The 26,453-nt window shown below is 30.8% G+C and overlaps 2 protein-coding genes across 4 annotated transcripts; both read right to left on the reverse strand.

Annotated features, from left to right (window-relative positions):
* Positions 1-7,411: 7,411 nt before the first annotated feature.
* On the reverse strand, positions 7,412-12,736 carry LOC137828929 (uncharacterized). Of its 3 annotated transcripts, XM_090305102.1 has the most exons (11): positions 12,541-12,684; positions 12,379-12,464; positions 11,916-12,284; positions 11,584-11,828; positions 10,557-10,641; positions 10,270-10,455; positions 10,023-10,190; positions 9,700-9,918; positions 8,396-8,570; positions 8,145-8,316; positions 7,412-8,043 (listed from the first exon to the last, which is right to left on the reverse strand). In XM_090305102.1, exons 3-11 carry the CDS (start codon positions 12,279-12,281, stop codon positions 7,950-7,952), a joined length of 1,710 nt encoding a protein of 569 aa, XP_090161228.1. In that variant the 5' UTR covers positions 12,282-12,284; positions 12,379-12,464; positions 12,541-12,684; the 3' UTR covers positions 7,412-7,949. The 3 variants fall into 3 exon arrangements, with proteins under 3 accessions (XP_090161228.1, XP_068491794.2, XP_068491795.2); XM_068635693.2 differs by lacking the exon at positions 12,379-12,464 and having other exon boundaries at positions 11,916-12,289; positions 12,541-12,736; XM_068635694.2 differs by lacking the exon at positions 12,379-12,464 and having other exon boundaries at positions 12,541-12,705.
* Positions 12,737-14,486: 1,750 nt separating this feature from the next.
* NODGS (nodulin/glutamine synthase-like protein) lies at positions 14,487-24,718 on the reverse strand. The gene is made up of 18 exons (XM_068635695.2): positions 24,463-24,718; positions 23,411-23,662; positions 22,033-22,101; positions 21,805-21,919; positions 21,625-21,730; positions 21,080-21,236; positions 20,899-20,994; positions 20,677-20,725; positions 20,311-20,570; positions 19,449-19,621; positions 18,689-18,809; positions 18,563-18,615; positions 18,349-18,478; positions 17,832-17,977; positions 17,120-17,308; positions 16,683-16,915; positions 15,711-15,847; positions 14,487-14,842 (listed from the first exon to the last, which is right to left on the reverse strand). The coding sequence occupies exons 1-18, from the start codon at positions 24,652-24,654 to the stop codon at positions 14,780-14,782; spliced, it is 2,541 nt and encodes an 846-aa protein (XP_068491796.1). The 5' UTR covers positions 24,655-24,718; the 3' UTR covers positions 14,487-14,779.
* Between the last annotated feature and the right edge of the window lie 1,735 nt (positions 24,719-26,453).

Raw genomic sequence — 26,453 nt, forward strand, 5'->3', positions numbered from 1 at the left:
CATATTGAGTTTCGCTATGTAGACTAACATTGCAAGTTACAACACGAGTATTCTTTCAACTAGTAGTCACTCCTGACTAACATGTGCGAGTATTGTCTCTGAACGTAGTCGTTCATGGTTAACCCATCAAATATTCTTTAATACTTAGTCACTTATGACTAAAAATTTGAGTATTGTTTGAGAATGTAGTCACTATTGACAAAAAAAAAGATTGTCTAAGATGTGATCAAAAGATCATAGGGTTGCTCACTAAAATGAGTATCTTCTTTCAACTTAGGTTTAAGCTATATCTACTAGTTTTCTAAAACGAATACAATAGTTCTCTTTATGGAGATTTTGGGACACACAAAAAATATTTTGACAACATTTTGGCACTTTCAAAATAATGGCTAAGATTTTTGTTTCTCTCTTCAATTGATATCTTTGTATATGCATTGAAGAAAAGAGTTGTTACAAATCATTTTCTTCTCATTGGACAACTTCAACTCATTTGAATGTCTTCCTTGTGTCTAAGCAACTTGAACATAGAATATGCATTAAATGCCTTTTATGCATGCATTCATACATGCCAAATAACTTTTTCGAGGGTTGACAAAGTAAGATAGGGAGTTGTTAAGGCAAAAAATGTTTAACTTACTTTCCAACGGATCGTTGATGTGACATAAGTTTTGTCAACCCTCTTAGTAGATGAAGGAAACAAACATTTTTCGCAACATAGAATAAACATAAAGATATTTGTGAAATACAATGTTGGCTTAAGACTATGTGGTTATTGCTTGAGCAAACACTTTGCTTATCAGACGTAAAAGAGACTTCACAGAATTATATCGTCTAATAGATAAAACACTTTCATCTTACATGATATTTTGTTAACAAAAGTCTTTTGTCTCACTGACGAGAGTCTGGTAATGTTTTATACTTTGTTGTTTACAATACTATCAAAATATGAGTTGTTAAATTTTTTCTAACATTATGCATGTCTATATAAATAGATAAAAACATTTAAGATGTTATTAATTAATTATGTGGATATATATACATGAATTTAAAATTAAATATTTTTGGCTGAATTGATGTATGATATTATGGATTGGTTGAGTCACATAAGTATGCATAGCGTGTTTACATTAGTTGTATTTGTAAGTACTAAGTAACAATGATATCTTAACTATGTTTTAATCACATAAACAAATTAAGCTATGAAAAATTTATTATAAATGCATATGCTCACTCAGATTTTGCATACCTTAATCTTACATTGAATGAATATCATTTTTATATTAAAATCTAAGTGTTGATATGTATGATTAATAGAATAAAAGAGAGTTTAGATTCTATGATTCTTTTGTTATTTATGTGTAAATCTATACGTAATTGTAGTTGATACTCCGTGATTGCAATTTCTAAGAGTTGAATGTTTGGAAAATAAAATTGAAATAATAAATCATATTACACTTTTAAATAAATCTATATATATTTTCTACATATTACTTTTGAAATGTTTTTATTTTGTAAATCATACAAACTTCTCTTAAAACCAATAGTTCATTGTATTTGGAGATTAATTTCCTTTTATTAAATTCAACTGTATCGATAATTAAAATGAATTAAATTTAACAAGTCTCAAATTTGTACTAAAACAAATTTAGGTTGAATGATTCAATTTTCATAATTAACATGTTGAAAATCATATTGATTTAAGTTGACTCACTGTATTATTTTTGTTTTTAATTTTTTATGGACTATTTGTTAGATATCGTTTGATAACATAATGTTTCATGTAGTATGAATGTTATGTTACTTGGTTACTTTTCTCTACATTTATTTAACTTATGATCGCCAGTATAACAAAACAAAATATTACTAATACTTTTTTTTTTATAATTGTAACATTATTTTAGATTTTTTGTTTGTTTGTATTTATTTATTTATTTTATTGCTCAACTTAAGAGTTACTCATTGTTCATATTTTATTTTAAAATTGTTAAACAAAATCAACATTAAATACAATTTCAATCTAACTTTATAACTGATTTAATTAAATTTGATTAATTTTTTAATGAATTTATAACAAATTGAATTTGGTAGGTCAATTGGCAATTAACTAATGTTTTTTTATAACCTTAATTGCATGTCTTTCTGCTCAATTATCACTAATTTGTGAATTTTAACATTTCTTCTACGTCTTTTATTAAACTTTTAACTTTTATGCATTGTACCTATTTGTTAAAATTCTAATGGAATAATGACGTATTAATAAATAATTTTTTTATATATAAACACCGAATCACTAATTTTTACAAAATTATATGATTTTGATATTTTGTTCCAAGTTTTTTCATGACCCGTTAAGAATTAAACTAATCGGAAAAACGTGTAAAAATTGAAAACTTTGATGCTCATATGTCAGAAAAAATTGGCTGTAAAATTTGCAAAATAATAATAATATTTATGTAGGAAAAATGTGCAATTAAATATTTTATATGTAAAGTTTATTAGTTTAATATTCGAGTAATTTTATTAGAATTTTATTCTTAACATAAAAAATATTTCATTAAACTTTACTTTAACGACCTTTAAATACAATAAAGAGGCTGTGTAATTATTAATTGAGTCAGCAAAAGATATATTTTATTCATAAACAAAAAATGTTTAATATAGACAGGAAATAAAAGTTAAATTAAAATATAATCATTCTTCAAAACGAAGAGGTCTCAAAATTTGTTGACTCTCACCTCTGGTTAACCAAATGCTATTTATAAAACTCAATAAAAAAAAATATTCATAACTCTTCTCCCACCCATAACTTCCCTCAATATTTTATTAAAATAAATTTGAATAAAAAATAAACACATTTAATATATTATCTATACCTATATAAAGAAGATTTTCTATTATAACCGCTTTTTGGTGTACATAAATTTTTTTTCGAGTTTATCCTTTTTTTAATATATCTCATTTTATTAATACAATAATATTTTTTCATTTCATATGAATTACTTAAAAAATAAAATTATTTTTTAAATTAATATTAATGTACAGTTTTTATATGACTCTTCACTCTTTCATTAGTTTATTTTAAGACAACAACAAGAAGAAAAAAATAGCATATTCTCACACATTACTACACAAAATTCACATATAAAATAAAATAACCTTCATTTTCAATCACTCTCTACACTTTTGCACTTCATTTTTTACTTTTCACTTTCGACTTATCATCCAAAATTACTTTTGTATGTATGCTAAGTAAAATTTGAGTAAAAAAATGTGAATACACAAGCGCGTCTAGGTTTCTACTAGTAAAAATAAAAGCAGTTAATATTTTTAGCAAAGAATAAGACATACTATTTTTTAAAATAAATTATAGAGATAAATGCTAATAATACTATAATAATATACTTTCTCTTTTATTAGTTTAAACTCCAAAATTTATTAGAAAAAATGAGTTCCCCTACTTTAAACTGAAACTCAAATTTATATTTTAATTAAATTTTAATTCATTCATATATTACTATTTTTGGTGGATGAGAAAAAAAATATCTTCATTGACTCAATTAATAAATGAAGAGTCTCTTTTGGTATAAAATAAAAATAAAAATTAAAGAGTCTCTTTATGGTATGGAAGAGATCGTTCTAAAGTAAAGTTTATTTCGTGTAATAAAATAATTTATATAAAGGATAAAGTTTCAATAAAAATAGATTGTAACTTAAACTAATTCATGAAGAAAAGTTATAGATATAAATATTAACAAATTAATGAACTCTGTCGTATATGATATTTGGTAGTTGATTCTCAATGAAAGAAGTTCTCTAACTTGGGTTTGAGAAGGTAAAAATAAATAAATTATATTTTAAGAATTTTACTTCATGGGATATTAACACACTTGGATAATTTATTTTCATCATTAGCATGTTAATAATTACTCAAATCTGGATTTTATTTAATTTTTTTTTTCTATTTAAAAATGAAGAAAACAGAGTTTTAAAATTTTAAAATAGAAAATGTTATCTTAAAAAGCAAATATTTTGAATAAAATTGTAGAAAAATATATTTAGAAAAATATATTTAAAAAATATATTTTTTAGAAAGGTAATTATATTGAGGAATAATATTTTAGAAAAATAAATATATTGAAAAATAATAATATAGAAAACTAATTCTATTTAGAAATAATTATTTAAAAATATTATAATTTATAAAATTATTATTTTAAGAACTAATTAATTGAAAAATTAAAAATATAAAATTTAATTTGTTAGAAAATTAAATATTTCGAGAAGTAATTATTTAGTTTTTTATTGAATTCAAAAAATTAATATTTAAAAAGTAAATACAGATTAAATAAATGTAAATATTAAAAAATGTAAAATAAAATCCTATATTAAAAAGTATTCTAAGTCAATTCAAAATAAATATTTTTTCAATGATTATATTTTTTTTATAGATTTTTGAAAAAGTAATTTTCAAACTAATTTTCTTAAATAATTATTTTTTAAAAACTTAAAATTATCAAGTCTCTTTATTTTATTTTTAAATGAAAAGGCAAAATAAACAAAATGAAATTCAGAATAGAACCAATTTCTGAACTTGTAGAGTAAACTTTGATATTTTGATAATTATTTAGCACAATATGCTATTTAGATAAATATTTAATACAATATAGTATCACAGGAAATAAATATTCAAATGTGCTATTTTAATCAAAATTCCATTAACATTATATTAACTTTGATTAAAGGTTTGTTTATTTTTTTCTTGTTTGTCTTTTTTTATTTCTTATCTTATTTTGCTTTTTTTCATCCTCAAATTTCTATATAACATCTTTAACTTTTTTTTTTCAATTCTAATTTTGTTTCTTAGTTTTTTTTCAACGATATATCTCACTAAAAACTAAAATTTTGTGAGTAAAGATAATTTATATTTAATTAAAATTAATTTAGAGTAAGTTAATTTTTTTCTATATTTTTTATAAAAATAATTAAGACCAAAATAAATTCAATTAGAAAAATATTAATTAAAATAATAAATTTATTTATGGTTAGTGTAAGTGTAAGAACCTATAATTAAAACTATTAAGTGTTAATAGAATTATGATTATTACTTACTTAACTAAGGAAACTTGATTTGAAGGAACTAGGTATGCAAGAAAGAAGACACACAATACACTCAAGACAATGCACAATATAATTTATACTAAAAGAAATAGAGCTTTGTTTGGAAGAATAGAATGATGAAGAGGCTTAATAAATGAACTACATCGAATTCAAAAAAGGCAGTTTCTTCCTGCACCCCCAAAAGGTTGGCCAAAGACAAAACTATCCCTCTATAAACTGTACATTTTTTTTTTGTATTCTGAATTATGAAATCCGGTAAATTTTCGGATTGGCGTTTCCAGTAATCTCCCGGATTGATGCTTCCGGTAGTACATGAATAATAGTGTCAATTCAAAATAAAAAAAATGCAAAACATTCATAATTGAAAAAACCATTCCAGATCCGCCAATCCGTAATTCAAAATATGCATTCTGGATTCAGAAATCCATAATTAAAAAAAATCATTCCGGATCCACCAATCGGTAATAGAAATTAGGTTTTCGGATTCAACAATCCAGAAATCAATAATTTATGCCAACTTTGCTTCCGGAACACCCCCTCATCCGGAATGCACCATGATTCACTTCCGGATTGATGAATCCGTAGCACACTCCCAAATCCCAAAATTGTGGGGGCCAGTTTCGAAATTTACAAAATTATCGGGGTGCAGGAAAAAATATATAGGGGTGCAGGAAGAAACTGCCTTCAAAAAATCACGAAAAGTTCGTTTAGGAAGTATCATGTTCAAGAAATTCTGTTTCGGAGACCATGTTCTAAAAATTCTGATAAGCTTATTCCAAAAGATTTGAAAAGTCACTTTTATGAAGGGTAAAATAGTCATTTTATGGAAATTATGAGGGTGCAGCTAAAAATTATGGGGGTAGAGCAAGAAAAGGCCCATTATTTTTAGGAGCCGTATACATTTGTGTTGTCCAAGCTATCTTCACGTGGAGTAGCCGAACCCTTAGGGTCAAATTCTTTCCGCACCTTATAAATTTGAACATGCACCCAAATTTTTAGTAAAATAACAAAAATATCCTTCCAAAATTACCTTAATGAAAAGAAAATGTGGATAAAAAAATACTCCTCGAACCTTTTTTCTGGAATACATTTCTGAAACATATTTTTGAATTTCGAAATTCTTTTCTAAAATATATTTTTAAATTTTATGTTCTGGATTTTTCTTTTCAAAATGTATTTGTTACATTTCGAATTTATTTTTCCAGAATGAGATTTTTATTTTCAAATTCTGAATTTTGAAATCCAAAATAAAGGATAATTTTAGAAAATTTAAAAGGTGATAAGGTGATGCATGTTCAAATTGGTATGATGCAGGGAGAACTTGACACCCTTAGGATTCCGAAGTTTTATTAATGCGCTGTGCAAGTCAAAAGCGGCTGAAATTACAAACCATCCTCTTAGAAAGCTTTGCCTTCCAGTAGCAGAGCATTTATAGAAGCTCATTGCACCAACCCTCTTGATCAAGTACAGGGTCTTGCTCCTGGGCCTCAAGCATCACCACAACAAGAGCCTGCTACTAGTACTTCATCTTCTACCAACTAGTGCAGATCAGGTTGGCAGTACAGATGATGACAATGGAGGAAGTGAAATGGCAACAGGAACCCAAGAGAGAGATGAAGAAGACACCTCTGAATCTGAAACAAAGGAGGAGGGTTTCTTTGACAAAGTAATTCAGTCCGAGAATGACACCGAAGATGAAGAATCTGAGACTAAATCAGAAAAGAAAGGTGGGAGAACATGAACACAAAGAACAAGTTCCATTTTACAATTCTGCAAAATTTAAATTTTTGTCTTACAATTTTTTATTTTCAATTAATTTTAGTCTAATCAGTCTTGATAGTGTAATTTAGCTGTTTTAATCAGTTAACTGTTTTGGTTACACGGTACTTAGTATATCCTGTTGTTTGATGAACTAGTTAGTGTACATAATTTTTTGAGATGTTATTGACTATCTTTCTGGGAAACTTAGTTGGAAAAAGAAATAACATCAAAAGATATTAGAATCAATTAACAGAAGAAATGATTTTTGGAAAGTTTGGAATCAGTAAAAAAAAATGGCTATCTTTAGAGTTTTAGAAATAGTAGGATATGACTGCATGATGTACACAAGTAAAAAAATTGAAGTATTAAATGACCCTAGACCACAGCCAGTAACATAGGTTGAACCCAGTGTGCAGAAAGTATCCAAACCAAACACTGTTCTGAGCTAAGAGAACCCTGCTAGGTCTATTAAATTGACTTAGTGTAATTTTTTTATTGCCATTAAGCATATGTGGCATGGGTGTGAACTGAATGAACAAAAGAAACAATATCCGATTAATTATCATCCACTAGCACAATAACATCAATCTTTGTAAGTTTACACTAGCGTGCCAAAAATGATTTGTATAGTTAAATAGAAAGAAACGCCATGCATTAGATCTTGAAGATTCAAGGACTAAACAGTCCCAAATCAGCATATTCTAAACAGCCTCCTGAAGGGGATGGGAGAATGTTCATCGAACCAAAATCTGGATTACCCTTGAAGGTATATCGCATTCCATGTGTTACTAGTGAACTTACTATCAGATAAGTACTACAAAAATCCAAGTGGGTCACTCGGAGGCATGCAGTACATCTGCATATTATGGACTGAACCGGTCAAAATAGACAGCTTCAATACTCAGAAACAGGGGTTAATTTTTAGTTTTAACCCCAACCATCCCAACTCAATTGCAGCCTGCTAATCAAGCTGGCTGCTATGTGCACCTGAAATCTCTCATTCTCAACCCTTCAGCAGATAATGTGCTTAAGGTTGTGGTGCACATAGAAAAGGATTCGAACTCAGCCTTTCACTGCTGCTGTTCATAAATCTGCATATAAGTTTCTGAAAGTGCGACCAAATGAGGAAGTGTTTCAGAGACATGCAAATCCTGCATCTCATACCTAAAGAAACAAGGTATTAGTCTTCGTCTTTGTTGAACATCCATAAATTCATTCTTTCAAATTCATGGAGATTTTTTATATAATCGAGAAATAGAACTTACCATAGTTCTTCTGATTTGCGCTGCACAAAAACCCTATAGAAACCTTCACCAGGTTTGCCATCATGAACAACATTAGCAATTAAATCATACTTAGATCTCAATTTCTCATTTTCTTTTGGTGTTGGCAAGGGAATGTAATCCTTCAACTCCAGGTTCTTCACAGGAAAGTTGACTGAAGCAAATATAGGGTGAGGTTAGAAGTATGTGGGTGTTAACTTGAATAAAGTACAGCTCACAACACAAATTATTACCTAATGTCGGATTCTTTTCTACAAAAAAATTATTCTTGGTAAAAAACCGACGCATGTGAAGAATCATATACTTAGGCAATCTGGTAACACGATATTTCATCCTTGCTATATGAGGTCGGACAACCTCTGTGATAGTTTCACCATCAAACTTCTTCAGTATGTTAAAGAGTGGAACCTAAAAATCAAGCCAATTTATATTAGCAGGCAAGTACGAAAAATAAGACAGATAGAACTTCCAAATAAAAAAGCTTTAAACATGAAAACCAAAACTCAAGTTCACAAGTGGAAAAGTGGAATTGCAATTGGAACTAATTATCCTTGCTTTAGAGGGAACTCTACCACTTGCTTTAAAGCTTTTACATCACGGTCACGGCATTCAAATAAAAGATAACCTAGACTATAGTACAATGTCGAGGGGGTATGTAAAATAATTACAGGTTTGCGTTTTAAATTCATAAATCTCGAGCAATTAGAATGTACACAACAAAAGGTATCACTGGTTGGGGGGAAAGGAAAGCCATTAACCCCATGGTATTTGCAGATATTTTAAAATGAATGCATCAACGTACCCAACAAGAAGATGGGAATTTCAACTACAAAATACAAATGGGTGCACAGGTGGCTCAAAACAGATAGATTAGCATCCAGAAAAGGAATTCAAAATTTGTCTCCCTGGTCATTTTTAGTGTTTACAAAACTTCTTGGAGTTTTTCCACAAGGAGATGGCTAGAAATTTGTATATATGCTTTAAGATGAGTTGTAAAATAATGGGAAGTTGAAAGCTCATGATGAGAATCAGAACAAGTGGATATCAACCAAACAAGGGTCCTTTCATGGCAAGGGATTTTATTGGAACTAGGACAATGCGCAACTATGAGCATGTTTACTCATGGGAGTGTGATGGACGAGTTGAGAAAGTGAATAGCACATTCCCAGTCAAGACGCAGTCCATGGCACGTAGCAAGATAAACAGCCAACACAAAGACATGATTAGAAAACAAGATAAATTTACTGTAAAGGATGTATAACATAGACATAATCAGTCAAGTAAATCTAAAACTATTTGCTTTGCTTTGCTCTTAAAGAATGGTTTAAAAGTGACTATTAGTTACCAGCATTAGTGTAAAAACATCCTTCCATACATTAATATCCACAAATTTCTTATTTTTACAAGTCTCTCAAATATAACAGTTACAAACAGAATAACAATTTAAACTTCAATTTAGATCACCTCGATGCAGATTATATCATTATCAACTACATCATCCCATGCAAAAAGAACAGTAGCATTGGTGGATTAGTACCTGTGGTATTATATTTTTTTCCATCACATCCTTGAAAAGAGGAGGTGGCGGCAAGTCCAACCCTAACATTAGAAATGGCATTTTTGAAGTTTCTTTGACAAATGCATTTCGTTCATTTACCCCATCCGAAAGTTTCTCAGCATTGTTCTGGTATTCAGTGTTTTCTTTTTTATCAATGGTCCCTTTGTTAGGAATCTCTTTCACAACCTCAAGTTCACCCTGCAACCACAGTTAAATTAAAACAACAAACACACCTAGTGAATAGCTTCTGCCAGCAACATGTGAACCAAAAGAAAAGAAAATTACAGTGGATAAAGAAGAACCTGAAAACACTCATAGATTATGCTGGTATTCTTTTTTGATGTCTTAAGATCTGCATGTAGCGTATTAAGAAGCCATGACATGAACTCAACTGGATCAGATTGTGCACCTATCCGAAACCTTTTCTTACTGGCTTTCATCACAGCTTGTAGAAACTCATGTGGGCTGACCTGTTGACACGCATCTTGTTGGACAAGTCACCACCAAATCATAATAATATGGTACACAATGAATTTATCAGAAACAAACCTGTCCTTTAAAGTTCCGTGCATGCCATGTTTTTCTAGTAAGCTCACCAAATCGATTAACCAGTGGAGATTTGCAGTGTTGATAATTTTCGGGGATAAGGAAAAAATTCCTCAATGGGGTAACCCTCATTAAGGATTGAATTGTTACATTCACAAAATCAGTCTCCTTTATATTATTAAGTCCCACCTGAAAAGTCATAGTATAATGGATAAATGTAGGCCATAAAACACCTAACAAACTTCCTATAATATTAAAAAATTTCATTCTTATAAGCATGAAAAATATACCATTCCAGGGAGGTAACTAGAACCATCAAGTGCCCTAGACCACTGTTTATTTTTGTCAAGTTGTTCAACTTCTTTTGCAGTAAATCTGCATATAGAGAACTATATGAATGCACAAGGTACTGAAAACATAAGATACTGCAGAATCATAAATGATAACGATGATGATAACTTAATCAACGGTGAATAAATATTTCAATGTGATTCTAAATTACAGAAAATTGAAGCTTGATCTTTTATGATGACAGCAAGTGCTGATAATTTGATAAACATCAAACAAGCATATTACAAGCAGTTAGGCACATACACAGGCAGAAAATAGAAGATAAATTATGTCAACATGCAAATCATAAAGATGCTATGTACGTGACTGAATTTATTAAGAAATCAACCATGACTCATAGTACAAAGCCCAAACCCATAGCTCATAAAAACAAAAGCCATTGTTTATTATAAAGATACAGATATTAACATCAGTGAGATAATAAACAAGGGTAAAACAATTATTTCTTATGCCACCATGCAAAGAAACTATTTTTATTTTGGGTATGTAAAAGGGATTCCAAGGTTGACCCCCAATCTACCCGTCAGATCAGATGCATTGTCTAGGGATAGTTCTAGTTTAGGGCTCACCATTGGCCCTACCATAGAGTGGATGGGGATACGTTTAACACCAGTAAGGATCCAATCTCATACCTATTCACAGAGTGTCCAAGCCAAGGCTCAAGTCTAGAAGCTCACAAACTTTGTGTAAGCAGATGACAAATTCAACCACAATCCTTGGTGTTAATAACTTATTACGAAGGTCCATAGCATGAATTTTGAGCTACCAGAGTGGATAAAAATCACTTTTCTGGGGAGATACAAGTGGTAAATAAATACTCTAACCGGCTAACAACAGCTGACATACATTGCACAAAATATTATAATATGAACATAGTCACCAGCCAACAGCTTATGACGATAGAGACAGAGAGATGTAGCTAAAATATTGTCTGCAGCAAAGCCAAATAAAAAAAAAAAGACTAACCTTGGATTTAAAACATGCCGAATGTCATCTAATGAAGGATCATTAATTTCATAACCATCAGGAAGACAGTAGACATTTTCAGTGCGGAGATTGATATAAACATGGTGTCCTGCTTCCAGACTATGTGTATATGCATGAGACTTCCTCCCTCTCCCTTGGTAATACTTCCCACAAACCAAACATGCATACACATTTAAATTCGACAGGGAGACAGAACAGAATTTTTCAAAGTCAAAATCCAAAACCTGCGCGTGCATAAATGTCATAAAAATTCAAATAGCATGAAAAATCAGTAAAACTACTATCAACAATGGACCAGATAAGTCAAGCACCTGTCTATTAACAGTATCGAGATAAGGACAGTCCTTCCGAACCTCAACCTGGCGATTGTTTCTTCCACTAAATAATTGTTCACGTGAATCGTCTTCTTCATCACTATGATCAGCCTCTCCATGTCTATGCCCATTGTGCTGGGACCCATCATTCCTCCTCTCATTAACAGAACTCCTTTCCCTTCTAACATATTCTTCCTCGTCATCAATGTCAGCATAATTATTGGCCAACCCAGAAAGTGGATTCGCAATGGAGACCAGAGGAGAAGGAGAAGAATCCTCATCCAGCTTCTGCCTTTTTGATTCATTATCCAGACCTTCATCCTCTACTCTATCACCAACACCCCTTTCCCTTTTTGATGCCATGTTCTGTCCTAAAGCAGTTTGAAATCAATAGCAGAGAAAAACTCTTAGTTAAAGGGTAAATTTAGGACATTAAACTTCAAATACAAATAACTCGCACTAGAATCGTTTTCGAGTAGGCTCTGGCGAAATCGAACAAACACGAGTAAAGTCGCGAGTTTAGAGTCGATTCAGCGAGCTTGGACACTAGAAAAAAGCAAAAGAAAAAAAAAAACTACTCAGGAATTGTTTGTTTCTAGGTCACAATTCATGCAGAACGCACCTGGTTAACAATTCCGCGATTCAGCGGTTCTCTCTTGCAAGTTTCTGTCGGTTTCGACTGTTGATGTTGCCTTCTCCTGTGGCACCAACAAGATCTGTGTTCGTATTTTGCTCAGGTCGTTATTGGGTTGTGTTCTTCTTTCGCACCTTTGTGTAAATAAAATTCAAATAAAACTAGCTTCCCCAACAAAAATAATACTTTAGTTTAAATTTTTGTAATAGTTTTATTTGAGATTTTGTTCTAGAAACAATACTTTTTAGATATTCAAATAACTTCATTTATTCAAAAAATTAAAATTCTAATAATATTTTATTATAGAAGAAATAAAAACGTAAGCTTGTGGACCTTTAACTACTTATTAGAAAATTGATAAAATAATTTTAAAAAATAGATAAAATAATTATTTTCTCAACTTTTTAATATGAATTATACGGTAGTTTAAATGAGCTATTATGTGATAAGGTATATTTCTTGATTATTTTGATAAATTCAAGTAAAAAAATCATAAATGCAAATTTTGATGATTTTTTTCAAAATTAATAAAAGAGTATTAGACCGTTACTTAAATTTTGTATATCTTCGCATTACTAGAATACACAAAATTTTTTTGTCAAATGAAGAAACAAAAGAGTCTAAGGTAGTTGAAGCTTTAGACGAAGGCCTAACATAGATTGGCCAAAACTTTTAAGAGAAGTGAAAATATGTTTCAGCTTATTTTCAAGATCAAATCTTAGGAGAAAGAAACGAGGATGTTAGAATCGATTTGTCTTTTAGAGCGAAGCTACTCCAATTTTAGTTTTTCGAGAAGAACCAAATAATGTAAAGCAAGCTCTAATATACAAAGATTGAATTCTAACCATGAAAAAAAAAATCAACTAATTTACTAACAATTATGTCCGTCATTAGTACCTCCTCCATTTGACCAATGTGATTAAAACAAGACTGAAAGAAACAAGCTTAACAAAGATGGTAATATGATTAAAAATAAGGTTAGATTGGTAGCACAAAACTATTGTAAAAAAAAAAAAAGTATAAAATTTTACTAAAATATTTGTATAAAATTTTATTAAAATATTTGCTCTTGTTGCACGTCTTGAAGGAATAAAGATTTTGTTTTGTTAATCTTAATTGCTTAAAAAAAATAAAGCTTTCACAATTGGCGTTAAAAGTGCTTTCTTAAATAAGAAAATCTATGTAAACTTAAAAAGACGGTCTTAAACAAGCTCTTAGAGCTTAGTGTGATAAACTAAACAATTTTCTTCTAAAAAAATGAGTTTGCAAGAGGAAAAATTGATGCAATCTTATTTTGTAAATAATACAACAAAGATTTTATCATTGTTCAAATTTATGTTGATATTATCTTCCGTGCTATTAAAATTTTTGTGCAAGGGTGAATTAAAAAATGAGTATGATGGGAGAGTTCAAGTTCTTTCTTGGCCTCGAGATCAAACAAAGAGAAGGGATATTATTATCCATAAAAAATACGTCTAAGTGTTGAAAAAAACTCAACATGTCAGACGCAAAGCCTATAAACACTCCCCTGCATGCGTTTGTTATTCTTAACAAGGACGAAAATGATAAGAAAGTATATCAAACATTTTACAGAGGTATGATCACATATTTTCTTTATCTTATTATAAGTAGACTTAGATACATAACGCCTGCAAGATTTTAGATAGATTCTAAAGAATCTCATTTAAGGATTGTAAAAAGGATCTTTCAGTATTTCAGTAACTTGTAGGGTGAATTAATTTGTGTTTGTGCAACAAGAAAAATGTTCATTTCAGATTAAAGGATTTTGTGACGCTATGTTAGAAACTATGTTGATAAAAAAAAAAGCAAAATTGGAGAATGCCGATTCATTAGACAAGGTCAAATAATTTAATCCTCAAACTTCAAAAATATGCAAATGTAATCGTTCTTAACTTTAAAAATTATAATAAATATTTAGACAAAAAAACTAAATCCACATGTTATTTAAAATTTGAAGATCTTAAAAATATAGAGAAATTGGCCATGATTCATATCTTACTAGGAATAGGGTACATAGAATAGATACGTATAAGATACACATAATAGTTAAGACAGAATATAAAAAAGATACGACCATTATTGTCTTTACCCTGAACCATAAAGCTCGAGAGTAAAAGCAAGTAACATGAATTGGTCATTGCTAAGATTTCACCAGATCTTAAACTGTGCTCAAAACCAGTCTTGAATTCTACAAAAGGCAACTAGCTCAGTAACGGTGAATGAGTTGCTTGTATGCATCCTTGTGCTTCGTGTAATGCTCAATTTCAGCCTGATAATATAAGTCACATTAAGCATCAAAATTAGCAGCTTTTGGCTAAGAAAATCATAGAAATGAAACTAAGATGGAATTTGCAAACTTCCAATATTGTCCAATATATTCTAAGATGGAATTTGCAATCACTTATGAATTGATTTTATTTATAGTAGATATGAGATCTCCAACATAAATATTTTTAAAAATAAAACAAAATTTTCCAGAAGTTAAAATTAGTTTGTACATACCTTAAAAATCAGACTTGGAAAAAACTACTGCAGATAAATCTTTACAAATTATGATTAGCATAAATTAATTTAATTTATAAAAAAAATTAATTTTTTTTCTCACTTTCTTTTCCTTGGTCTTCTAGAAAACTATTCAAATCCATGTATACAAAGAAATCTCTAGTAACATTACTACAAAGTTTGATGTTTCAAATAATTCTTCTGTAAGATTTAGGGTTTAGGATTTATGGTTTAAGATTTCTGTAAGATTTAGGGTTTAAGATTTAGGGTTTAAGATTTAGGATTTAAGATTTAGGGTTTGTATATTCACACAATTTAATTTGATGAGTGTGCCAAGAAAAAGAAAGTTTATTAAAATCTTAATCCACTAATTAAGGATGGATTATAGAGACATCATTACTTGCTCACTTTAGAGATAAACTTTGGAGGAGCATTTTCCTGGATTTATTACATAAAGCATGATTAGTCTATTGATAGTTTGATACGGGACAGATATTTAAGGACAGAAACAATACATTTTGAAAAACATGCTTAAACAAAAAATAAGCAAAACATTTGTCTGATATCTCTAACATGCAGCTAACTAGTGCTTAACAGCAACCCAAGGGTAAAAGGCATCTACATCGAATACATACCTTTCGAATTGATTTTATGCAAGTTAGCAACTTCTCATTGATAAATTCCTTAAGGAACTCATCCTTATGGAGAGCATCCAAAGATTCAGAAAGGGATGCTGGCAATCTCTGAAGGATTTCCGGATTTGCATCTGTATCTGTTTCATACATGAAATGAGAAGTTTGTATTGATATTTGTATACAGGAGCTAAAAATTGTAAGATTCCCAACAAAAATTTATGCAATCGTTATGTAGATTGGTAAAAGGAACATGAAAGACAAAGAGATGAAAAAAGACAGCAAATTTGGAATTAAACTTGATAGAAGAAAATAAAATTCAGCTTCCACTGTGCTTCCTCGGCTTCTGATGCAAACCCCAACAAGGATTTCACTGCAACTGTATTATTTGATATAAAAGAGAATCTACCAAAGTTATTACAGTCAATGAAAAAGATAAACCAAAGCCTATGAGTCCTATATAGAGACACTCTCCTAACAACCCGTGTACAATCTTCTTTTTTGCCTTCCCTTATTCCCCTACTGTCCTATTAAAGAGGCTGTAAAACAGAATAAGCTAAGAGAATTCCTTCTGCAAATGCAGTAGCCGTGTGCCACCTCACTAGAATTCTATCTCTCTTTTGGACTCTTTATTCCTTCTAGAGTATACTTTCCATGTGATGGCCATTTTGGATTTAGGTCCCACATTGCAAAACCATAAGCATTTTAAGGAACTAGTAAGTCTGTCTACTAAAAAAACTGAAAAGTAAATATAGGAAACACAAAAGACTGCAACGGTCAGTATAGTGCATTATAGTGTAATGTAGTACGCTTAAGTCCCAACAGGTTTTTTTACAAGATTTCTAATGAAAGATTTATACAATTTATATTGAACTTCTTCCACAAGTTAATACAAACTAACACAATAGCTAACTATTTTAATATCTTACAGTTCATGGTTAATATAAACATATAATAAAGGTTATATGATTTTACCAACAGGTTCAGGAAGAGGAAGATGCCTTCGAAGCCCATCAATGCCAGCAGCAATTATGGCTGCTAAGCCCAAGTATGGATTGGCAGAACCATCAAATGATTTCATCTCAAAGTTAGTGGCTAGACCGTCAAGAGTTCCAGGTGGAGATGAAGCACGCAATGGAGCCTCCTTATTTTCGTTTCCCCAAAAAAGGTACGCACCACTCCATGTATTGGGTTGCAATCGATCATAACTGTGAGGAATTCAGATAGCTAAGAGACATTGCAGCATAATTCCAAAAGGTGGTATTTGCATTTTACTATAACGCTTGTTAAAGAGGGAAAAAGAATCCTATCTTACTCCGAACAACTAAAACTTTATTATTGCTGGCAATATAATGCATACAATAACATCAGTTTCGGTCAAAAAACAGAGAATAAGACAATGTAAGAGCAACCTGTTAGGGAGTGGTGCTATAAATGCCAAGATTGAAGGAAGATGTTGTAGAATTCCAGCCATAAATTCTCTTCCCAAAGTTGATATTCCATGCTTAGATGATCCACCAGATCCCATATATACATTTTGGCCATTGCGCCACAAGCTAAGATGAACATGCGACCCAGAACCCAAATCATCTGATGCGTACCTTAAAAAATAGCATGACAAAACTGTCGTTACAACAAAAATATTTTTAACAGTTACATTAGATAGTTCATCAGCTGCAATTATGTTTTATTAACATACCCATCTACAGCATGTATGATATATGTGACTTCACATTGATTGTAAAAGCATTCATTACTAATAATTTTATGATAAAAGAGTTGATTGTATACAAATTTATTAAAATTATTTATTTTCACATTTTAAATTCGACCGGGTATTTTAAAGTGGTAGTAAGAGAAATAGTCCTGAAGTATAAGTCTTGCTTAGATATTGTTAAGTTAGCATATATCCAAATCACGAGGGTACTTTCATTGACACTTTCTCCGTAGAAGATACAAGTATGGGCTTCTTTACAACATTATCACTATACAATTGTGCCCACATGGTGTCAAATAAGCTGGCATAGTCTTCAAAGTAGCTTTCAGATGCAAATTTGGTTTTCTTTGGTTCAAAAATCTAATACACGGATATCATATAACACTACAACAAACTTTGCCACTTACTTTGGAATAAAAGTTGCTAGCAAGCCATGCTTTCTGGCGATTGCCCTAACAACTTCACGGGTGAAAATTAAGTTGTCTGCAGCTTTAGTGCAAATGGAATACTTCAAAACCACCTCAAATTGACCTTTTGCAGCTTCACCGTGTATCTAGGATATTAAGGAAAAAAGGTAAGTTTAAAAAGTGGGCCAAGGGTGACAGCTGGAAAAGAAGTATCAGACAATGTCTTAAAACATGCTATAAAGGATAATCCTTTTAAGGACCTTGGTCATGCTTAAGCCCAAATTATTCATGATTGATGGGCTTTTCAATGCTTACTTTCAGTTTTAAGAATATAGTGTTTTGGTTGAGCCCTGTTAATTACTATTAATTCTCTTTACAGAGTGTATTAGGTTCACCCTAATCTTGTTTCATTTATGTGAAATCAATCTTCAGAAGATAAAAGTAGTAGTCAATGAAAATCATACAAAGTCATATCATACATTCACTTACAATTCATCATGTCACAAATTCTTTTTACCTGTTCAACTGAAATTCCCAAGGAATGAAGAGCATTGACAATTTCATGAAGTACGGGGGAAGCAGCATCAAATCCTGATGTGGAGCAGTATGGACTCGTGTCAAATGGTATCCATTCCTCTTTACCTTCCCTGAATTTTTTTTTCTCCACATTTTTAACAAATTGCCTGTAAATTGTACTATTCCGATCATAGAGATAACATTATGTAACATACCTTGTTAGCCTCTTTAAGAGAATAAATTCATTCTCAAATCCTGCCTTCATTTCCTGGAAGTGGAAGCAGAAGAAAAAGTTAAATATCGTATACTTCTCAATGGATAAAAGAAACTCTGCTTCGTACCAAGTCAAATTCATCTTTCAGAATTTTAGAAGCTCTTCTTAAGGCATCTCTTGGGCAATATTCCCAAGCTTCACCAGGTTTAACACACATGTCAACTAAAACCATTTCGTCTTTTTCATTCCTATTCAAAAGAGAGTTGCATTAGTTAACAAAATTGTATCTGTCTTAAGAATATATTTCTGGATAAAAAAAAGCCTACACCTTAAGATGACTTCCATTCTGGAAGACACTTGAACCATGCCATGATGCAATTGCTATTTACTTAGTTAATAAACATGGCAACAATTAAATACAAAATTGATTTAATAGAAAGAAGAAAACGAAAAGAAACAAGATACTTGCATAATAAGATAAACAAAACATGAGTAGTAAAACAATTACTGATATAAAATGAAATGAGAAAAAGACACAAGGAAAAGAAAAACATAGGATAATAATCCAAAATTATCTGGTTCCGAAACTTCAATGACATGAGAGACCAAAATGCCAGCTGCCAATTGAGGGAAGGAAATTGGAAGGTTCACTGTTTTGAGTTCTTCATACAATTTATAAAGACTGAAAACTATTGCACTGCGCATAAACAAGTATATCTCATAATGGGGCGAGGGAGTTTAAAAGGCAAAAAAAGATATTTCCCTTTCAGCTTTTCCATCGTTAATTTATTGAAGAATATTATATTCTTGATAATTTGAGAATCAATTGTAAAGGAAGTTTAATTTATGCAAAATGCTCATATCCTGTAAAGAAAAACATTATTTACCATGGAATTCTCCTTAGAGTAGACAAATCAGGGATTAATCTTGTTTCACCAACTGCAGTTAGACCAGATCCGTCTGCAGGTCCATCCATAAGAGAAGAGAATCCCATAGCCGCAAATGCTAAACCAACCCCATTCTTAACAACCACATCATTGAAACGTTTTTTAGGAACCCCCTGAAATAAAATACAACTCCATCTCAATATGTAATTTAAAGAAAAGAATTCATAAACTGGCTGAACGGAACTTTTCCAGGCCTGTACAGCCAGAAGTTTAAGTGCCTAAAGACATAAATTTGCAATCCCAGTATGTGCACTAGGAAATGAGGGATGCAGCATTAGAACTTCCTAGAAAGTGACTTAGTATTCTGAATTTCAAGTGAGACAAAAGGTGTGAAAGGAGATAATGTCTCAGCAATTCAGTGGGGAGGGGGGCGGATTTTCATATTATTTTTTCACTTAAGACATAAACCTGAACTCAGTCAACTTGTTTCCAACAATTTCTCTAGAGATTGAAAATGCATCTAGCATCCAACATTATTCCTGACTTCTCTGTTCACTTTGTCAACAATAATGCAACTGAAACGTTATGTAATGCAGCAAAACCAAAGCAGAACTTTTCTAGCATAGATTTCATCTTTTTCTCTTCTCCATAATAATATCATATCTAAGAAAAAACACTAAACTAACTATATACAACATGATTGGAGTGAGAACCATGCAATTTAGATTTATTCCAAATGTAAACAGAATAAAGAATGACCTAGCATTTGAAAACTCAAAGTAAACATCTTTCTATAATTTCCTCCCAAGGTTAACCAAGAACAATGAAGTAAAAGGAAAGCGCTTGAGGGAGGGAGACTCACACGACATCTGTGCTGTCCTGAACCATCAACCCACATGAGACGAACAAGTGAGACGTCAATGTCTAGGTCATCATTCAACTTTTGGGACAAATTACTACGTGAACTGATAACGCCGTTAGCTGATCTAATCTTGTAGAAGTGAATTGCATTTCTTGCAAAGATGTCCTTTGCAGCTTCCACAGCCTCAGGAACTGAGAGATCACCATCAATGCATGCATCACGTAGAACAGAGAAGACAACTTCACGAGACTTCTTTGCACCTGTAAAATAAAAACTCATAGCATTAACCAGTAGTATTCACACCATATGAGTTACGAGTTTTCAAACTCAGCAAAAGCCACAAAGAGATAAACACTACAAACTAACCTAAGTAAAATGTTTCAGGAAATGCATAGCCATCGGTACTGAACATCACCTGCATTGCAAAGTTTATTCTCGTGAAACAATAAATTGTCGTGGCCAGAAAATCTTGCAATTTACAGGTTTCATGGGATAACCCAAAGTTCAAGAAGATTCTAATTTCATTATAAAATTCTTATTCCTTTGCAATTTACACATAATATTCAATTTATTTTGTTATATTGTCACCTTATTTATTGGAGCCAATTCTAATAGCTCCTTCATTGAAGAAATCATCCCATGTAGACTCAACTTTGGAATTGCCAGCCCAAAATCAAGGTAGACCTGAAAGAGAGAGACTGTGTTACATGCCAGTTAACCAGTAACTCAAATATACTAATACCGAGTCATTGAGTTGTAAAATGTTTGCCTGTGAGTAAACAGAGGCTAGATATGACGCTTCCCTTGAGAATGGATAGGATGCATGCAAAAAAACAATCCGAGACTTCGAATATCTCTTGTCCTCAAGAACTGCACGTAGATGAAGAGGATTGGACAGTCGCATATCCAAATCTTTATCCCCAAAGCTAGTTAACAAAAGAAAAATTAGTATCCTAAAGCTGAGAATCATGGTGATTTTTGCCTGACAGCTGTAAATAGAGAAAAAAACAGTATCTTTGACATATAGAGAAGTGTGGTAAATCCTAGAAATGGAAAAGGTGCAAACTAATTTCACCTATCATTGATGTTTTGAGAACAAAATGTAAGATAGTATATGCCTTGTTGTTCAAGTAACCTTACTAATACGGTTCTGTTAAGCACATAGAAATGAAATTATTTGAATTGATCTTAGCTGAGTAATATTTTGAAATTCCTAAAGAGTTTCAGTATCCACAGCTTTTATTATGTATTCCCCCAAAATACTTGGATATCAATATATGTAAAAGTATCAAACAATTTAAAACTGTCCATTACCCCGTGTGTATCTGCATTGGCAGGTCATAGGATTGAGCAACCTCCAAACTTAGCAAGAAGATGTAGTCAATAAGATTTTTGTTTGCAATACGGACAGGCTTCCCAGCTGAAAGTAAAGAAAGGTGAGAAAGAATATACCGAAACAGATTATATTAAAACAAACCTGCACACTCTACTCACCAATCAATTCTTGCCTCAGTCCCTCCTCAGCATCCTTTTTAGTAACATTAGTATTGATTTCTAAGCCACTGCGGTATGCAGCTATGCTTTTCAATCCAAATATCTCACCAGCAACTGTAACAGCATTGCTAAGGAATACAGCTAAAATATTATATTCTAATACAGCTAAAAAAACAGCATTGCGTGCAGTGTGTGGAGAGAGATAGAGAGAAAAACATATAAAGGATATGATTTCAGCTTTGAGACAAATGCTTTAGTAAATGAATCCACAGTCCAAGAAGATCCATCAGGCAAGTCCTTCAACATCAGATTTATATATAAGATAATATAACAAGAAGGTGAATGACCTAGAGGCAGAACATAAATAAGACTGCAAATAGACGGCTGCAATTAAATAGGAGCTTGCAAAATATACAATTGAACAATTACATATTCCCTAACTAACAGCAGTGGCCTTGATTCACAGACTTCTGATGAGAATAATTTCCCAAATAAAATTTAATTTCTTTGAATTTTCCGAATTCACTTTTAGACTCAATTGCCGCATAATAATCTCCAGAGAGAATGAAACATTCACTGTCCATAAAAATTAGAGAAAATAGTAGACAAAGTTGATATTACTATATATATATATATATTAAAATTCAAGGTGAAAAAATGATTAAAGGATGGCAATTTGAAGGAGTCTTGAAATCATAATAAGAAAGAGCACCAAAACTAAAAATGTCACCGAAGTTTCTTTAAGACCTTCACATGGCTTAACAAGCTATAATTTTAGGCATCAAGCATAGCAGAGAATCCCTCATCAATTGATCAATTCTGGTTCTGGTGGAAAGCAAATAACTTTCTGGCCTGCTATCATGATGGGATGTCTTGGAAATTTCAGCATCCCATAGACTGTAAGGATCAAAATCCCTTTTTACCAGTCAAATACTATGGGATCTTAAAATGTTGGAAAAAAATCACTTACTAGTTTCTTCATTCCTTTTCTCCCTTGAAGAGTATATGTGTAAGTTGCTGTTTAATACTCAAACTTCACAAAATCCAAATGGAAGATGTGATATAAAGTTGATTAAATTATAATTTAGTCGGAAATTTTCTTTCAAACAAAGACTAAGGAATCTCTACTTAAAGAATTTTCTCTGATAAGTTATGCTTAATGTATTCGAACATTAATTTGCAGAAACAATTTAAGAAATTCTGTAAATAGCTACGCAGATGAAGCCTTCGAAATGGATGCACATATTGTGAAAGTTCATGTGCAAAACTACTGGTCCAGAATGAACCTTGCAAAACACAACATATTTCTCCTCATTTCGAAACTCCTGTTTTTTCTTTAATTTTATAAAATGCTTTCACAGAAAGGAAGTAGCACGGATGTCTGAAATTTTGAAGGCCTAACCCTCTAACTTAAACAATAGAGAAGGGATTTGAATACAGTATTCTCTTTCCTGCATATATAATCACGTGGAAACAAACAGTAACATTAAACTAATACCAGAATGGAATTTTTTTGTCCCCGAGAAATACTGTTATGAAATTTTACCAAAGATACCTAATAAGCATGATAATGCAAATTAAAAGTGATTTTGTGCTGGTAACTCACCTCATCGAGGATTTCCTCGGCCAATCGTTCAATTCTTAAGATTCTACCAACAAAAGGTATAAAACTCTTGTGCCATTCTATGTCATGCTTTTTGTCCAATTGTATGCCATCATCAATAAGTATGGCAGTGATTCTTGCAGCTTTAAAGCATGATGAGCAGATGGATTGCATTCCGGATGCTCTCCGGTAGTCTTCAACAGCTTGCAAGGATATCTCGGATCCATACAGCTCAGCAATATCTCTTAAATTTCTCTGTTATATTAACAAGACAAAATAGGCTGTTACAATGAGATTCCAGCCAGACTGAAAATAAAGTTCCTCAAATAAGTTTTTTAGAGGATAATATTTTAGCAAATATAAGTTGAAGAGTAAAGTAGTGCACAAGTGCTGAAATCCCCATCAAATTCACCAACACTCTGATACATGGAGACAGCACCCTGACTCATGTAAGCACCTTGAATTGCTTAAGAGTAAGCTTAAGAGAAATGACTTTTTTATGCATAGCTCTGTATGAACAGAAAGATGAAAAAGTGTAAATCTAATTTGATTTCCTCCCTTTACCTTAGGTTTATTATCACTAATTAAATGCTAATCTCAGTTAATCTAATCTAAGCATTGATTATTTCCTTTGTTAGTAGTGACAGCAGAATGTAATCCAACCAAAGAATAACTAAACCGCCAAAACCAAAACCCATTATAACTAATCAAATGCAATATTGGTTAGAAGTTTCCTGCTCTCTAACACTTTCCTTGTGAGTCAAAATTGATTGAAAAAATATAAAATCACGAGTAAGTTTCTTCAAACAAGATCAATAAATAGTACAATAAGAAAGAGTTCCAGCATTGACACATAAGTAGTTGACCACCTAGTGAAGAGTCACAGATTACACGTCCATTAGTTCAGACTCGTTGACTCTTTTTTACTGTTGGAAGTATGAATCGATGTCCCTCAAAGTTTGCAGCACATGGCAATTAAAAAAAACGTTGCTCCAACACAACAATAGAACGTAGATGAAGCAAAGTTAGAGAATAAATTGTAAAAGCGAAGTTACCTTGAAAGAAAGAGAGTTAGGTGAGAAAGTAAGGGCGTCACCATTGGCCTCGGAAAAGGCGTGAATAAAGGAAAAGTTGGAGTGAAGAGAAACTATATTGTGAGCATGAGCATCAACAAGTTCCACTTCCTCCACTGTTTTTCTCAACTCACTGATATCCATTTTCAGTGTGTTTTTGGTAACAACCGCCATTGTTAACACTGGTTAGAGTCATATACAAAAGTCAAATCATTGGGATTCGGAAGTTGATAAAGATGTTCCTTAGAATAGTAGAAAGACTCTTTTATATCTTTATTTCATTACAATTTATTTATCTATTTTTATATGAAATTTATAAAAGCTGTATTATAATGATGTGATAATATTGTAACTCCATTTTTATATTTTAATTTAGTTCATATCGAAATGTTAGAATGTTGGTTTCAATAGCAATACTTAAGAAATAATATTACAAAACAATAATAAGGTAAAAAAAATTAATTTATGATAATTATGTAATTATTACATATTATATTTATAATATCATGTCATTTATATAATTTATATCATGGTATAAATGATGCGTCGTTTTTAATTACACTTAGTATTACTTTTTAGTTAAAATTATCTTTTAATAAATAAAAATTATTTTTTATTTAAGAAAAATACATAACCATGTCACCTCTTTACTCAAAGGTGAGTATATAACTTTTTAGTTACAAAATATTTATCATATACTTTCTGAAATGTTATTATTATAAAATTGTATGTTTTCTTAAAATTATATTATTTTGAAGTAACAAATATGAATAAACATGAGCACGTGTTTTCTACGGATGAAGCAAAACAAAATCTCAAAAATAAAAATTATTCAACCTAGCAAATGTAATAAACATATAAATTGTAATTAAAATAACTTGAATAAAAAAAAGCAAACTTACTTAATTTACATTTTGAAAAACATATTTATAAAACATAACAAAAGTATTACTAGAAACATTTCCCTTTAATTGTATATTAAAAAATTTAATGGATTATGAAATAATAAAGTATGAAAATAATAATTAAAATATATAGAAAAATATATGATAGTAAACTGTGTGAATAAAATGAAATGATAAAACGAGTAAAAATTGAAAATCTATAAAGGGAAATAGTTAGAATTTTTTTTGACAAAATACCTATTAGTTATGAAATATTGTATAATATATGCATACATACATATACATATATATATATATATATATTATATATATAATGTATGTTGCATTAAATAATTGCACATTGGATACTCTGTAGAAATCAGTGAGAATATGGCCCATATATACGTTTAATTTCTTTCTGTAATTAATTGTATTAATTTAGTAAGGATTTGAGATTTGAATACGAACATAGCCTATATTTATGGGATACCTAACTGCTGGATAGTTTTCTTAGTAAGTTACACATTTTCTCTATAGATAGCATTTAGTAGAGCGAATTTTGTAAATTATAATCTTTTGGATTCCCAATTTTTCACTTAATTTTCGTTTGAGAGAAAATTCTTTTACATGAGTCAAATTATATTGTTATATTTTAGTTTAAACGGTGATCTTTTGTTAACATTAGTTAAGTTATATTGTTATATTTTAGTTTGAATGTTGATCTTTTGTTTGAACCAAAAGTTTTTACTTAAAGCAAAAGATATCATAAGAAAATTTCATAAAATTAATACTTTTTAAGATTTTATTCAAAATCAATCCTCAAACTTGTATTTTATAAAACATATATTACTAAAATGATATCACCTTACTCGGAGTTTGATCTATATTTTCATTGAACTTATATGTCAACTTTTATATCTATACATTCATGATTTCTAAATCACATTCATTCAAATTCAAACAACCAACATTCATTAATGTTTACACTTCAAATTATTCATACTACAATTCAAACACAATCAACATGTAATCTACCAATTCAACAAAATATACCATGCATATTCTTTCACATTCAATCTCAATCAAAAC

The sequence above is a fragment of the Phaseolus vulgaris genome, chromosome 7, assembly GCF_051622355.1.
Source record: "Phaseolus vulgaris cultivar YP4 chromosome 7, ASM5162235v1, whole genome shotgun sequence".
Classification (NCBI taxonomy): Eukaryota; Viridiplantae; Streptophyta; class Magnoliopsida; order Fabales; family Fabaceae; genus Phaseolus; species Phaseolus vulgaris.

Coding starts and splice junctions, on each gene's coding strand:
- NODGS (XM_068635695.2), bottom strand. CDS start 24,654: ATGGCGGTTGTTACCAAAAACACACTGAAAATGGATATCAGTGAGTTG. Junction 20,726..20,898: donor AATTGGCTCCAATAAATAAG/GTGACAATATAA, acceptor TTTGCAATGCAG/GTGATGTTCAGTACCGATGG. Junction 17,978..18,348: donor TGGGAATTTCAGTTGAACAG/GTAAAAAGAATT, acceptor TTAATATCCTAG/ATACACGGTGAAGCTGCAAA.
- LOC137828929 (XM_068635693.2), bottom strand. CDS start 12,281: ATGGCATCAAAAAGGGAAAGGGGTGTTGGTGATAGAGTAGAGGATGAA. Junction 10,642..11,583: donor CGGCATGTTTTAAATCCAAG/GTTAGTCTTTTT, acceptor CTCTATATGCAG/ATTTACTGCAAAAGAAGTTG. Junction 8,571..9,699: donor AAAAAAATATAATACCACAG/GTACTAATCCAC, acceptor CTTGATTTTTAG/GTTCCACTCTTTAACATACT.